At 44.8% G+C, this 15,734-nt stretch overlaps 1 protein-coding gene across 1 annotated transcript in view; it reads left to right on the top strand.

Annotated features, from left to right (window-relative positions):
* Positions 1-15,734, top strand: part of NIBAN1 (niban apoptosis regulator 1) — a 50,958-nt gene that overhangs the window by 12,799 nt on the left and 22,425 nt on the right. Inside the window, exons 2-5 of the mRNA XM_041420758.1 lie at positions 11,420-11,550; positions 12,724-12,855; positions 13,595-13,709; positions 15,102-15,266. Of these exons, the coding sequence (XP_041276692.1) occupies positions 11,420-11,550; positions 12,724-12,855; positions 13,595-13,709; positions 15,102-15,266 (543 nt within the window). The remainder of the gene's footprint in view (positions 1-11,419; positions 11,551-12,723; positions 12,856-13,594; positions 13,710-15,101; positions 15,267-15,734) is intronic.

Genomic DNA, 15,734 nt, shown 5'->3' with positions numbered 1-15,734 from the left:
TTGGTGAAACGGTTGGCTCAGAGATGCTTGAAAGGGCAAATAGCAGAGAAACAGTGTCTCAGGGCAGCAAAAAGTTCTGCTGCTGCCTGAGCAGCATCTCGTTGGAAGGGACGATTGATTGTATAGTAAAGATCTTTGGGAGTTGTAATAAGGGGTAGAAAACTCTCTGAAAGGTTCTTGTGGATTCAGGAGCTCTTCAGGGTGTTAAGTGAGAAAATATTTCATAGAATTCAGGGCTCATCTTTCACCTCATCAGGCTGGTGAAGTCCCATCAACCCAAATGAAGACAGAAAATGGGTTTATGTGGTTTTCCTTCTGTTTGTTTCTCAGAAAGCCACAGGCTGCCTTTAAGGCACCCTTGAAGAATGCAAACATGGCTTGAAATGTAGCTCTAGTGAGGAAATGCAGGAGGAATTCAGGTTTGGATGAGACTCAGAATCAGCATTTTAGACAGGGGCTAAATATATTTAAAGTCACATTACTAGTGATTACTTCTGCATTCACAAAGTGAAAATGTGATCTGATACACATAAATTTGCCAAATAAAGCCCTTACCACGCAGCTCTTGCTTATTGCATTCTTAGGGCTGCCTTTTCTCTTGGTGCCATAAATAAAGCATTTTACAAAACGCAGAAAGATGAAGAATTTAAGTTTTGATACAGGCAAGTGAAACATACCCTCCCCAGAAAGAGGGAATATGTCAGGATCCACAGTGACAGGAGCTCAGATTGGATTGATGGGGAGAACTTCATAGAGGCGTTTGATGGAAGAGCTGGGATTTACAAAACTGGAGCTGCATACAAAGGCAAGAGAGATGAAAGCAAACTGTTAAATGCACTGGCTGAAGCATTGCCACCATGGGTATAAACCCAAGCCTTGCACATCTTCTGGTTGGTTTTGTGTGGCCACAGGTCCTGGTGTGCAGGCAGGTGAGTTTGGTGTGTCTGTACATGGAGAGCCATGAAGGCATCCAGAGGCACAGGGTCACTGTGAGCCAGCAGGAGAGCTCTCACCAGCCCATTTCCCAATAAACCCTCAGGAACAAATTTCCTTTTCTTAATAATAACCTGCCCAGCTGCCTTTCTGAGCCCAGACCTCACGTGGTCCCACTGTACAAACACAGCACAGGGAGAAGGTGGTTTGGATTTGGTTTTCCCTTTCAAGTCATGTTGTCACAAGCCCTTTTGAACGTGAAAGATAAATGGAGAGGAAATGAGGCAACTTATCTCCCTTTTTTATTTCAAGAAGGAAGGAGCATTGAAACATTGGGGCGGAAGAGCCAAGGAGCCTCAAGCACAGGCTTAGTGAGAGGGACTATGGTGAGTGGAGCTTCTCCCTGGGAAGTCCTCTTAGAAATGGAGAAAACAAACACCAGTGGTAACTATTGTCCTCCCAGTGATGCTTTCATGAGTGTTTGAGGATCTGAAAGTGGTCTAGGAGGAAGAAGAATAATGCACAGCACTTGATGTGCCAGGTGGCTGGATGGAACCCCTCTGAGCTGATTTCACTGAATAAAAGTGGGCTTTGGTGAAAGCAGCCCCATGGAGGAAACACGGCACCTGGGACCTGCAGAGCTGTGTCACCACCTTCCTGTCACAGCAAGTGGCACTGTGGCTGTGCCTGTCTGGGAGCTGCAGTCAGACACTCTGTCGGGCTCTGGCCTTTCTCTGGGTTATGGTTAAAAATAGCAGCCTGAAAAAGAAAATAAATACTTTTGAACAGTGTGCCGGAACAGAGAGGCCTTAAACCCCCACATTTGCACAGGAGAGACTGTAAGAGGAGCATTCTTTTGTGTGTGTCCTCTGTGGTATTTATATCAAATTCTTTCTGAACACAGTTCTTTGGTTTCCCTTTTTCCTTACATTCCCCTGACCTGTGCCTTTGTCACCTGAGAGTATTTCTGCCTCTGGTGATGTGGGTTGTAGGAACAGCAAATCTGGGGAATGTAAAGGTAATCCTTCATCTTTGACACTGTTGCAGTGGCAGAAAGTTAGGGGTTGTTTGGATTTTTACTTGACCTCTTTTCAGGATAAAATTTTGGAAATTATTCTCAATTTGGTAGCAGAAGGTGTGTTTTTATTAATAAGGTCCCAGCTTTAATTTAGAAGGAATCAAAGGCATGAACTTTGCCAAGTAAGGAATGATTATTCAAGTTTAATGGGTCCTTTGAGCTTTGCCAGAGAAAAAACCCAAAATGTTTAGATCACTTTCTTTTACTCTTTTACAGTGCTTTGGAAATACTGGGATCTTGATTATGGCCTTGTTCAACTTTGAATGGGAGAAAAGAGGGAAAAGGAGGCCACTGCCATGTCTTCCATGTTGAGAACCCCAGGCAGCCAGAGAGCCATCTCCCATCTTCTATTTGTCCTTTCCCATTAATTTTGTTTTCATTTGCCTCATTTTCTCTGCTTCTTCCCTTGAATTGTCCCTGGACCAGATTTAGTAGGGGCTTTTGGCATGGTTTCATTGGTTTCACAAGGGAAGAGGCCAGTTCTGTTCCTTTTGCACCCGTTTCACAGCTGGAAGCAAAGGGCTGTGACCTGTCCTGAAGTGTGACTTTGGGGCAGCCACAGCTGCTGTGGGGAGTCAGAGTAAAGTGTGAGCGAGAGAACCAGACCAAGACTGAGGAGTGAGAGGAGATGTGGCCAAGGTCTCCCTTTCCAGCAGCCTCAGTGCATCTTGCTCCCTTTGTGCCACCCTTTTTTGAAGGAGCCTGGATCAGGGGCTGATGCTCTGGTGCCCCTTCCCAGTGTTTCTGCACTGATTTGAATTGTAAAGCTGGTCTGGTGCGTCACAGAGCTGTAGTTCCCCTTCCCCATCTGTCATAAGCACAGAAAAAGCTGTCTTACACAGGGTTGGGTGAGCAGCTTCATGTAATAATTACACACTTGTCTTCTAAATTCCACCTTAACTGATGCTTTTTAGCAAACTTTTCCCACAGGATGAGGTGCCAGCGCTTCCTCCTGTCTCTCTGCAGGGTGAGAAGTGAACAGTGTGGATTTCCTGAATTACCATCCATGGAAGGGTAGAGAAGGACTTATTTGGGAAAAGGGAGACCTTCAGTTGCATGAGTATAGACCCTTTTAATGCCTGGCAGTATTCCTTGCAAAGGAATGAATGCAATCTTTTTTTAAAATCAATTTATTTCTAAAGCTTTAGCAAACATTTTGAGAGCTATTATGTTACTTTTCTGAACATGAGAATAGAATACCAGGAGAGTTTGTCTAGTTTGTCTTAGCTAAGGCTTTGAAGGATTGACCACAGTGTAGTGCTGTGGAACATTTTTGTCTTGTAGGTTGTGTCAGCCTTGAACAATTCCTTGAACAATTCCTGCTGTAGCATCTCCATGGCCAACAAAGTCCATGTGACGTCAGAAAGGGATCCCACTGTTACCCTGCTGTGTAACAACAAAATATATAACAGATCAAAAAGACTTTATAAGCTTTGTAACAACAAAATATATGACACATTAAAGAGATTTTATAGGCTTCACTCGAACTTCTAAGTTTTGTAAAGTAAAGTTCTCCCACCCTGCCCAGTGTTTTGCTCGGACAAGTTACACTTTCCTTAGTCATATTCCAGTAGTATAACCTGAAACTAGTGAGAGCCTGAACAATGACTAAATATACACTGCAAAGGACAAATGTTCCCATTTTTCTTGCTCAAGCTGAATGTAAAGTGGGAGGTCAGGTAAAAAAAAAAAATTTCTTTGGAATGTGAATTGCATTTTACATACTCCTCTTCCTTATTATAAAGTTTTATTAGAAGCTTAATATTATATACATATATATATATGTATAAATTTTTGTCCTTTTTAAAAGAGGGGGAAGAGGAATAAAATCAATTATTGATTTTCCAACAAAGAGTTGGCTCTTTGTCCCCCTCAAAATGCCCTTTCACAGTTGCTGCCCTACAGAGGACCAAGGTGAGGAGGTGTCGACACAAGCAAAGCCAAACCATGTGAAATTGGGAAATGGTCCCAAATGGCAAAACTGTGACATGGGTATGGCCTTGGGCTTCAAAAATCTGAATGCTGCTTGTTTGGGTTAAAATCTGTGTACTCACCCAGGTGTTGTTGTGAAGTTCAGAGTGGCAAGAAGGGGCTTTGAGGCTAAAATTATTTCCTGTGATCAAATCAAGTGGTGTGGTTGTTTTGGAAGGTCATTAAAGTAAATGTCCTTGCTTGGAGACCTCTGTTTAGTTCAGAGATTAGTCTTGGTTTCACCCTTCTTGCACAGAGGCTTAGCTGAAAATCCTTTGCAAATCATGGTATTTACTAATTTTCAGTGTATACAGGAGCCAAAAGTGAAGCAAATGCCTTATAACTGATGAGGAATATTGTAAGAAAAGAGGCTCCAGTGTTACCACTATTCTCATTTTGTTACTCTGGTTTGTGCAGTTTGTGTGTTTGTTGAAGGGAAATGGAATAAAATCCTGCCATGGAATAATGGCCTTCTGCTACAGTGCTTAAAAAGTGATTGTTTTGTGGGAAATACTCTGAGGAGTCCATCTGGGCTGATGGTGACAGGAGTTGGAATGGTGAGGGAAAAAAGGGAATTTATGACTAAGGTAAGGAAACCTCAGAATAAATGAAGCCCCTCATGGAAAGATATGTGTGTATTCATAGTTTTGGCCAATGTCCTACACTCCCTGGAGTAATTTTGTGATAGAGCCATGTAGTGTGGTATAATTTGGCAAAGTAAGAAAAAAGGAATTAGTAACAATATCTCCCAGATTTGTATGAGCATGTGCCAAGCATTGCATGGAAATAATCTTCTGAAGGTGTGTGTGTCAATATAAATATATATATATATATATATTCAGAAAAAAAGCTTCAGCTAATGTCATGAAGATGGTTATTTCTGTTATCTATGTCTCTGTGTCTTTTTGTCATTTTGTCTTGTGGATGCTTGGGCAGTGAGGTAGCTGTCACCCGAAAGGGAGGGAAGGGGCAATACATCATCCTGATTTAAAGGGTGACGCAGCATTGGCTTACGTTTTTGGAATGCTGTTTAAATGTTCCCAAGAAACATTTTTGTGTGACCTCCAGTGACGTGTAACGTGGTGCTGAGATCCGGATTGGAGAAAGCTGCTCAAGGCATGCCTGGTGTCTGTGTCCCCAGGAGTGGCTCAACTTGTGCCTCAGGGAGTTGAAAAAAAACCAAAACTTGAAAACCATTGACCTTCACCAAATTTATTTATCACAGATCATAGTTTAGTTTCATGTGACCCCCTCCAGGAATTAGATTGGGTTCATTTGGTTATTAAATCCCAAGTCCTTCTGGTGCTGTGAAAGCAGCTTATAAATAAAGTCTTGTCAGACCTTATTCTAGTTGAATCTGACCATGAGTAATTGTTTCTAGACAGAGCATTGCTGCTTCTCACCCCATACCAAGAAAGGGTGGGTTTTCACAGCCTTTGAGATAAGCTTATCTGACACAGTGTTAATCAAACCCTTGGCTTGTTTCAGCCTGATCAGCCACAAGCACTGGCCTTTATGTATTTCATGATTATTAGGATTTTTTAGCCTGACAGAAGTGCAAAGGCAATTTGTGAAATCTTCCTTCTCCCATAAATAAGGATTGGGCAGTGGGAGCAGGGAAGGGAAAGCCAGCTGCAGGAATGAGTCTCTGAGTTGGACTCTATGTTTGTGCAGGGTCTGTGCTCTGCTGTTTGTTCTTCATTTTCAATAATCGTTCATCATTCAGAATTAACTTAAACCAGCAAGCTCCACAGTTAGATCACAAGCTACTCATCACAAAATAAGCATTTTTTGTAGAGTCTGCTCCCTTGGAATGTGAGATGCTCCCAAAGCTGCCTGGGAACAACACAAGTATGGAAACCTTTGGAAATCTATGGGATAATTGTCCATCTCAGTGCAAAATTCAGCCTCGTGTAGCAGAGTACTTGAGGAAGAGCAAAGTATAGGGCAGAATTGTAGAAAGGGAGATCTGCAAGGATGGAATGGAGCCTGTTACTTTTGGCACCTCTTTTGCCGGGGATCACATCTAGATGAACTTACAAATGTGTTTGTTTAGCTTGCTGAGAAAAAAAAAGCTTTGCTTCTGGTGGAGCACAAGTATCACACCCACAGTCTCAGCTGCCAAACTTGCGAAAAAATCTGATTTTTTTACAAGACAGCATCAGTTTTTTCCTGTAGAGAAGATGGATTTAGCACCTGAGGAGTGTTATATGCTGAGATGTGAGGAGAGGCTGATCCAGGGTGTGATGGGTATTACCACTCCTCTGCACTGAGTTTTGGGTGACCAACAGGGATTTTGCCAGCGTGGCAAACAGGTGATTTGAGGGTGTGTGCACACCACTGGAGTCTCAGAATTGTAAGGTTTTATTGAGAGCAGTCTCTATTAATATAAACCAAGGCTGGGATAAATAATTGGTTTTAGTATTTAACCAGGTGCAAACCACATGTTCCTGCATGGGAAAGAGAGGTGGCTGCACCAACCAGAGCTGCTGGGGTTGGCTGAGTGCAAACAAACCTGTGAGAGGTGATCCAGCCAAATCAGAACATGGGATTTGTGTCTGCCATCCCTTTTTGTCATAACAGGTATTAAATCGTGATTCAGATTAATTGAAATACTATTTCTACAAATAAAGATCAAAATGAGTTCTGCTTTCTACAATGAGAGTAGTTTACATTGCCTTCCTAGATAAAGTCTGGGAGCACTTGAACTTAAACACTTCCTGGGTGGTATTGTAAGTACTGCACAAGGAAGATGACTGTAGGAAAGAGGGAATCACTTGTAAATCCCACTACCCTGGGATTCTATACCCCAGAGCACTGGAAGGTGGTGGGCACTGTCAGGATGTGCCAAACAGAATCACTTTCACAGGTTCTCTGGTTACCAGATGCATTTAACAACTGATAATGATGTTTGCAGTGAAGGGGTGATCTGAGGAAAAGCAGTTTTTATGGTGAGTGGCTGCTTCCTTCTCTTCCTGTTGAGCATCCAGCCCATTTCAGAGCTGCCAGTACTGACATCCAGCTTTCAGAGCATCTGCAGTTTCAGATATTTACCTCAATCAGAGTTGTGCTTTTCTTGGACTTGGGATGAAGTTGGCCCAAGAGCTGAACAATGGAATTATTTTTTTAACTCATTTTGCTGCTACCATGATGGGCTGTGAGCATAAGACTGGATGGATGGATGGATGGATGGATGGATGGATGGATGGATGGATGGATGGATGGATGGATGGAGTAGTAATGGATGGACAGTAGTAATTTTAAAGCTCAGTTTGCATTAAGGCATACAGTACATCTTCATTAACTGGTTTCTAGTTTATAATTTAAAAGTTTTCCTCCAGTTGTGGGTTACATCCTGGCTCGTGGAGCACTGTGTGGATATGATCAGCTGAGCATTTTAGATTGTTTTCTGACAGCTTTGCTCATGGTCTGGTGGAGGAAATAAGACAAAGTCATTTGTTCCTGTTCTGTCTCACTGCTTTACTTGTTTGAAGTGCTGGATGTACTGACATTCAGCACACACAGTACCTCTTTCTTTTAGGTTTTATTTTGTCCAGGATTTGTTTTAATGCAGCAAATAATCTACTTCCTTTACATTTATGTCCCCTAGGGCTTGTATGGTGTAAGGAGATACATCAGCCCCCAGACCTCCAAAGAGATTCATATCACTGCTTGTGGTATATTTGGAAAACTCTTTCCAAAAGGTGCTGAGTGCAGGCAGTTGTGCTGTGAAGGGGGATTGTGAACATTTTCCTGCTCTTGGAAGGGTCATCTTACTGCCAAACACCAATATTTAAGTGAAATAGCTTTTATGGCAAGTCCTTCCCTCTTTCCATTCTTAACTTCCAAATGGCTGAAGTTCTGGGAGCGTGAGCAATCACTCTCTTGTATGGCAGCCAAGAAGTTATTGTTTTCTGACCTTTTTTTCCTGAGTTTTCCTGACCTGCACCTGGACTGGCCACGTGGCAACGTTGTTGAGAGCAGGGAGATGTGGCAGGGTGAGCTGGATAGGCTGTGCTGGGAGCCAGACCAGCAGGAATTCATTCCTGAGAGAACTTGCTGAAGAGTGCCCTTGTTTGAAAAAGCTGAATGTCAGTTATTTCAATAAAAGCAGTGAAACCCCCACTATAAAATTGGATATTTGAGGCCATTCTGTGGGCTTGATGATTTGGAGTTACACACAATGTTCAACATGGGTGACACAATTAAGAAGGTCAAAGGCAGGCGAAAAGCAAGGAAAAAGAATCTGGGGGTGATTACTGATTTCCAGGGGAGCAACAGGAAGATGTTTCTTGTTTCTCAGTGCAGCAACATTTGTTTTAATTCTTAAAAGAGGTATCATAACTCATGCTAAAGTTTTGTGGTCATGTGCAGGGGCAGTTTTGCAGAGCAGGAGGTGCATCATGAAGTATTAGCAAAGTTTATTCTGGAGGAGGTTCTAAACCCTCAGCAAAGGAGAAACAGACCCTTACCATGTTAATTTGTTGGAAATCCTTCCACCTCCATCACAGTTGTCTTTTCCTGTTGGTAATTTTGGTTCATGGAATCACAGCATATCCCAAGTTGGAAGGAACCCACAGGTATCAATCATTGAGTCCAACTCCTGGCCCAGCACAGGAGCAGGAGGAGGTTGCATGCAGGCTCCTCCTGGAGCTGATCACACTCCTCATTCTCCCAGGATAAACATCCCAGCTGCTGGGCTTCAAATCCCATTTATATGGGCTGGAGCTGTGCCATTGCCAGACCAGCCAAGTGGGAGCGTTGGCCGTGCTCCATATAAACAGCTCTGACGAAGCCAGCCACACTAAATTTGGAAAAGAATTAGGGGAACTCATTTTTCAGCTGCCCTGGAGTATTTTATCTCCAGTTGCCCCACGTTATCATTTCATGGGAAGAGTTTCTGTTACTCAGGACTGTTTCCATCATGTTTATTTTCAGATAGCATATTTTTATCTTCTGTAAACCAAGAGAGTTTAAATATCCATTGAGGAACAATGGATCAAGGGTCTGTCTGCTTCTCTTCCCACCTTCAGGTAGCACTGAAATTCCTGTTCAGCCAAGCCCTGCAAGGCCAGGTCCTCAAATGGTGCCACTCACAATCTCCTTAAATAAACTTTTCTTCTAATTTTAAGAGAGAGGAGTATTTTTAATGCAAAACTCCTTTGCAACAAGTAGTGTGAAGATTGGAAGAAAGAGCCAGAAACATTTGCCTCTTGATTCTTGTTTTGATTTGTCATAAATACAGTCTGCACATAAAAATTACATCATCAGTGTCCTATTTCTGACGTGTATGTTGTGAACTGCAGTTTCTTTCTCTTCAGTCATTGTGCTTTAAGCTGATCTAAGCAGTACTGACAGTGAAGAATGACACTTCTGAGACCATTTAGCCTTAATTGAGAGACTTTGCCAAAATTACAGGTATTTCCTGTGATTGTTGCAACTTTTTTCCCAACACCAGAATTTTATTCTTTGTCCCACTTCCTCCACAAACTTTTACTGCAGGATGCAGGCAGTAGCCAAGTGAGGTGCAGTGTCCCAGAGCCCTCTCTAACAAATTGAGAGGATGATGTGAGCTGGAAAAGAAAAAGCCACGGTGCAAAACAGGGGCAAACCCTGAGCAGGAAACTCTGCCGGGGCTGGGGCCAACAACATCCTACTGCTGGCTGGGACCAGGAGGAAAAAAAATGCTGTAAAGAAGGTTTTGGGAAACTTTGTCCTTATTTGGAGAATAAGTCTATGCCTCTGCCCAAAGCAGGCTAGTTTTTATAGGGCTGGGATATTCTGCTTTAGCAGCACCATATCCTGCTATTATACCCAAGCACATCCTATAATCAGTGTGTCTCTAAAAATCCATCTTAAAGCTGAAGATTTGGAGCCAAGGTTGTCACCAGGTGCTGTCCCACAAGTAACTCAGTGAAAGCCTTGCATGAGTGGTGGATTGACTCTGCTTCTGACATCCCTCCAGCTGAGTGGGATGGCTGTGCCCATGCTGAGCCAGCTCCTCTGTGTGCCTGGAGAGGGCTCCAGGGCATCAGGTCTGTCTCCCAGTGTGGGGTGGGATTGGAATGGGGCAGCAGTGGGGAACTTCCAGTTCAGTAGAAGGCAGCAATCACATTGGTGCTTATGAAGGAGAAGGCTGCAGGTCACCCCTCATACAGAAAATATGATGTTTTTTTGCCCTGAGCAGACCAAAATGAAATTGTGAAAGCATCAAAGTTGCTTGAGATGTGAAATTGTATTTCTCTGTTGTATGCTCAGAAAAAGCTCTTTGGCAATGGAGCTCCCTAATACCAAGAAGAAAGGGATCTCTCCACTATCCAGGTTGTTTGGGATGCTGTCTAGGTCAGAGGGCAGGTTCTGGTTCTTGCATTGCTACAGACTCTTTCAGTCACATATATGCACATGTCTTTAATTTTAGCTTCACTTCCCTGTCTGCAAAGCACCATTATTTCTGTGGTGAGGTTAATGAGTTAATTGCTTGTAAATTGTTTTAAGATTCTCAGAAGTGAGACCTCAGTGTGTTTATTGCTGTTGCTGTTACCCAAGAGATCTTGATCACAGCGAGACAATACCAGATTAGTGTTTATTGCAGCATGACTGAGGATATTTACATTAAAACAAAGATGAGACTGTAGTGCCCAAGCCTAGAAAAATCTTTTGTAGAGATTTGAGTCATCTTTAGAATCTCAGTAAGTGACAAAATTGGCTCCTATGGCTGAACATTAGTCAGTGGCACTGCTTGTCTTTGAAAACCCTTTCACCCCTTGACCACCCTTGGCTCTGGGGCAGCGTGTCCCAGGGAGAAGCAGAGAACATCTTTCCTTAGAGAAATGGATTTGGGGAATTCTTTGTTTGCTCTTAGAAGAAAAAGTCCCAAACGCAATATTTTCCTGGACAAATTCCCTCTGAATGCATCTCCAAGAGTTTCCTGATCTGTGCAGTGAGTGGCCCTTGGTACACTCAGGAGGTTTTCTCATGGAATCATGGAATAGTTTGGGTTAGATGGACCTTACAGCCCATCCAGTTCCACTCCCTGCTCTGGGCAGGGACACCTTCCACTGTCCCAGGTTGCTCCAAACCCCGGCCAGCCTGGCCTTGGACACTTCCAGGGATCCAGGGGCAGCCACGGCTTCTCTGGGCACCCTGTGCCAGGGCCTGCCCATCCTCCCAGGGAAGAATTCCTTCCCAATATCCCATCTAAACCTACTCTCTGTCAGTGGGAAGACATTCCCCCTTTTTCTGTCCCTCCATCCCTTGTCCAGAGTCTCTCTCCATCTTTCTTGTAGGCTCCCTTCAGGTACTGGAAGGTCACTACTAGGTGACCCTGGAGCTGCCTTTTCTCCAAAAAGAAGAATTTGGGTCACTGGTGAGAAGTGATGTGTTACAGGCTGTGAAGCCATGTCCATGAAATACCTCTAAATCTCTGTTCCACCTCAGGGAAAACAGAGGCCACCATCAAGAACTTCAGCCCCCACTACCGCCGCCAGTACGCCGTGGCTTTCTGCAGGCACGTGCAGGAGGAGCTGGAGCAGCACCGCCACTCCCAGTCCCGCTTCCTGAAAACCAGGGTAGGAGCACACTCGTTTTGCTGTCTGTGACCCAAGTGCGTGAGCGGATGTTGGATTTGGGTCATTTTGCTTTGGGATGGAAAAGTTGCATCTGGGTGCGGGTTTGAAGTTTAATTTTTGAAAATTCGTCTTTATTTTGGTCTTGTTTAGTTGTTTATCATGGCGTGAGGACAACCGTAACATGAGTTTCTGGTACAAGGAGTTTGACATTTGGACAAAAATGGTTCCTTCTTGCTGGTTGCAAGGTTCTGCAAAATCTAGGGACAGACATCATGCTTCCAGGAAAGAGATTATGTAGGAAATGTAATTAGTCCTGTCATCCGTGGCTCAGAGTTCCTTAAAGAAGATGGCAATAATTCCCTTTGTGGAGTGAACTATGGAAAGCTGGTTTTTATTAGAGGGGGGACAAAAAGACAGACAAAAATCTCTTCATAAAAAGGAAAATGCAGAGAACCAGCCTTCAATACGAACTATGGAAAGCTGGTTTTTATTAGAGGGGGGACAAAAAGAGAGACAAAAATCTCTTTATTAAAGGAAAATGCAGAGAATCAGCCTTCAATATTAAGAAGATAAAAATTTAAATGTTCTGAACATACTGGAAATTATGGATTTCCAATGCTCTTGAAATGAGCAAGTAAAGCAGTGAGGTGGGATAATAGAAGATCTGTGTCTTTTAGAAATGTGAGTATCAGTTACTACAGAGCAGATGCAAAAGCGTTACAAAGAAATGGGAAACAATTTACTATATTATAATAAAACCCTGCTTTTCATATCAGTGAAATATTTATATTATGCAGCGGAAAATGGGAGGTGGTGAACTCCAAGTCATCCCGCAGGAGTTGAAACTAGATGATCTTTAAGGTCCCTTCCAACCCAAACCACTGTGGGATTCTCTGATCTTGCATTCAGCCTGTCAGCTGAAGGGTAAATAAATCCCTGTCTCAGAAATCTGGCAGTGTTTTGGAAGGCAGAGCTCTTCTGCTGCCTCCTCACCTCGACCACAAGACTTTGCTTGTGTCTGTAGAACCTTCTGAAATCAGAGATGTTTATGACTCTAAATTGCATTTGAAGGCTCAAAAGCCCTCAGAGCAGCATTATGGAAATGTGGAAATAAAAGCTTCAGGATGGCCAGTGGTGCAGAGGGGTCTCACATGTCACCAATTGTCCCTGTAGCCTGCGGGGGAATCCGGGACAGTTCTGTACGAAGCAGAGCTGCTGCACTTCGCTGAGGACCTGAAGAAGTGGAAGGACAGATACGTCGTGATCAAAAATGACTACACTGTGGATTGCTTTGAGACCAAAGAGGTGAGTGCTGCTTCCATGGTTCTGCTTGTACACTCAGGATGAACCAACAGCAAGTGGATTTGCTGCTGCTGCCTTGCCTTCAGCAACAGGAGGTGAAACCTTGTCCTCATCAGGGCGGCTCCAGTGATGGCTGAGGGTACGGTCAAGTGCCCTGCCTTGGCCAGATACGTGTCCAGAACTAACAAATGGGACATTCCTTGGCCAGATACGTCAGCAAGAGCAAACAAATCCTTTTAACAGCACTTGAACCTTCCTGTGCCTGTCCCAGAGCACTTCTCATCTCTAGTCCCTGTAATACATCCCTGTGCTCCTGCACTTGGATCTGAAGTAGCAGGGTTTGGGTGGCTCCAGGCTGGCTACAGTGGAGGCCTTTGCCTGGAAGCTGCCATAGTCAAACTAGTCCAGGCTGACAAATCCAACAAATTTGGCTCAGAAGAAAATCCCATCCTTTTTCCCTTCTGTCCGTCCCTGACTCCTCACCACAGCAAATAAGCACTGAGAGATTAGATTTGTTTTAGATTTGACATGCCTAGGGAACATTTCCAAAATTCAGCCTGACAAAAAGATTCTCCCTTTGGGCAATATCCCCATGCATTAGAATAATAGAATATCCTGAGTTGGAAGGGATCCACAAGGATCATGAAGTCAGCTCCTGGCTTTGTCAGTGAGTTGTGTATTTTATGTTTTCTCTCTCCTTAAATCTCTATTTGACAATACTTCCTCTCTGTTGATTTTCCAGGCCTACCAGAAGGGAGCTAGCCCTAAATATCACGTTCTTCCTGCAGGAGGCAAAGTCCTGACTTCAGAAGAAGATTACAATTTGCTTTCTGATAAACATTTTCCAGACCCTGTTGGTAAGTCATGTTCAAAGCTGAACTGCCAAAGCCCAGGCTCTGTTCCTGACTCTGCTCTGGGAAGACTTTCAGACTCCAGTTTAAAATGGGGTAGCAGAAGATGCCCACAGCCCTTTTCCCAAGTTCAAGCACAGCTCCAGAATGGATGAACAAAGCAGATGCTGTAAGCCAACATTCAGAGGAATGCTGGCTCCCTTTCTTCCCAGCATACCGGCACAAAGCTTCTGGAAGCTGTGCAGAAGCAGGGCAGGAACCACAGCACCATTGTTCCCGGGCTTTGTTAATATTCCTGGTTTATTTGTTTCCATTTTTAGATGCCAGCTGTCTGTGTTGACTCATAGCTGATAATGAGTCTCACATAGAGGGCAGGAAGGTGGTTGCTTCTGAGTTTGTTGTTTCTGGGTCAGGAACTGCTGTGGTCCTGCCTGCCCCCACTCCACCAAGATGGAGAAAATTCAGGCTTTATGGAAGAAGGTCTCACATTGCAGAGTCAGATTTGGAGAATGGGATGCCACATAACAAAAGGGATAAGGGAAACTTGAAGACAAGGATTTATTTTTTGAGTCCTTTAAATTTCTAGTGTTTAAAAATTAGGTGCCCTCTCACACCCTTTCCCACGGCACAGGGTGGTCAGAGGGGCTTGGAGGTGTCCTGTGTGTGTCACCACAGCTCTGCAGCAGTTGGGGTTGAGTGATGGGGAACACCCCAAGGGTGCTGGTGGGCTTCCCATGGCTCTCCCTTCAGAAACATCATCACTTCATCTTTATGGCACTCACTCCAAGGTGAACCTCGTGTCTGGGCTCTCAGTGCGTGTCAGTGACTCCAGACTGGGAGTCCTAAATGTGCTGTCCAGCATCCCCTGTGTGCAGGGACCTGAGGCAGGTGGAGCTGGAGGTACTTGGTGCTTTCTTTACATCACCTGCAAGGGCTTGAAGCGACAGGTTTTAAGGGCAGTTGTGTGTGGAAGTCCTGGAACCAAGGAATGCACTGCTGTTCCAACACAGTTTATTTAATGCAGCTTGTTTCTATAGGAAAGTCCATATGCTCCTAAATGGTCTTTATGTGGAGCTCACTAAGGCTCCCCACTAATTTCCTTATCTGCCATGAAAACCGTTTCCCTAGCAGCTGCTATCCAGTGAAATGGTTTCTTTGAAATTTTACCAAAACTAGATTTTTGCCACCTTGAAGACAAAGCAAGGGGCCATCAAGTTGCTGTGGTGTAACACAGAGAGGTGGTTGATGCCAGCTCAGTGTGCCCATCCCAGCTGGGTCCCCCTGCCCTCTGTGCCCAATCTCCTGGACTGGGATGGAGATTAACCTGCTGGCAAAGGTCTGGCACAGAGCCAGCCCCCAGGAAATCTGCAGCTCTCAAACAGAGGTGTTTTTGTGCAGGCTCAACTGAGGAGGCGGCTGCGGCCTTCGTGCCGCTCCCGAAGGAGTTCCCGGTGTACCTGTGGCAGCCCTTCTCCCGACACAGCTACTACTGCTTCCCGGAGCCGGGGGCACAGCGACGCTTCAGCGCCGTGCTGGGGGACTGCGTGAGGCATTCCAACCACGGTGAGTGTGGGAAGGGACCTGAGGGACGTTCCATCCATGGTGAGTGTGGGAAGGGACCTGACGGACATTCCAACCACGGTGAGTGCGGGAAGGGACCTGAGGGACGTTCCAACCACGGTGAGGGTGGGATGGGACCTGAGGGACATTCCAGCCATGGTGAGTGCGGGAAGGGACCTGAGGGACATTCCAGCCATGGTGAGTGCGGGAAGGGACCTGAGGGACATTCCAGCCATGGTGAGTGCGGGAAGGGACCTGAGGGACATTCCAGCCATGGTGAGTGCGGGAAGGGACCTGAGGGACATTCCAACCACGGTGAGTGCGGGATGGGACCTGAGGGACATTCCGGCCACGGTGAGTGCGGGAAGGGACCTGAGGGACATTCCAACCACGGTGAGTGCGGGATTAGACTGCGTGAGGCATTCCAACCATGGTGAGTGAGGTATGGAACCGTGTGGGACATTCCAACCA

The sequence above is a fragment of the Onychostruthus taczanowskii genome, unplaced genomic scaffold (genome assembly GCF_017590055.1).
Source record: "Onychostruthus taczanowskii isolate IOZ18803 unplaced genomic scaffold, ASM1759005v1 scaffold65, whole genome shotgun sequence".
NCBI classification, from domain to species: Eukaryota; Metazoa; Chordata; class Aves; order Passeriformes; family Passeridae; genus Onychostruthus; species Onychostruthus taczanowskii.
The sequence above is the reverse complement of the archived record's forward strand: the minus strand, read 5'-3'. Positions and strand labels throughout refer to the sequence as shown.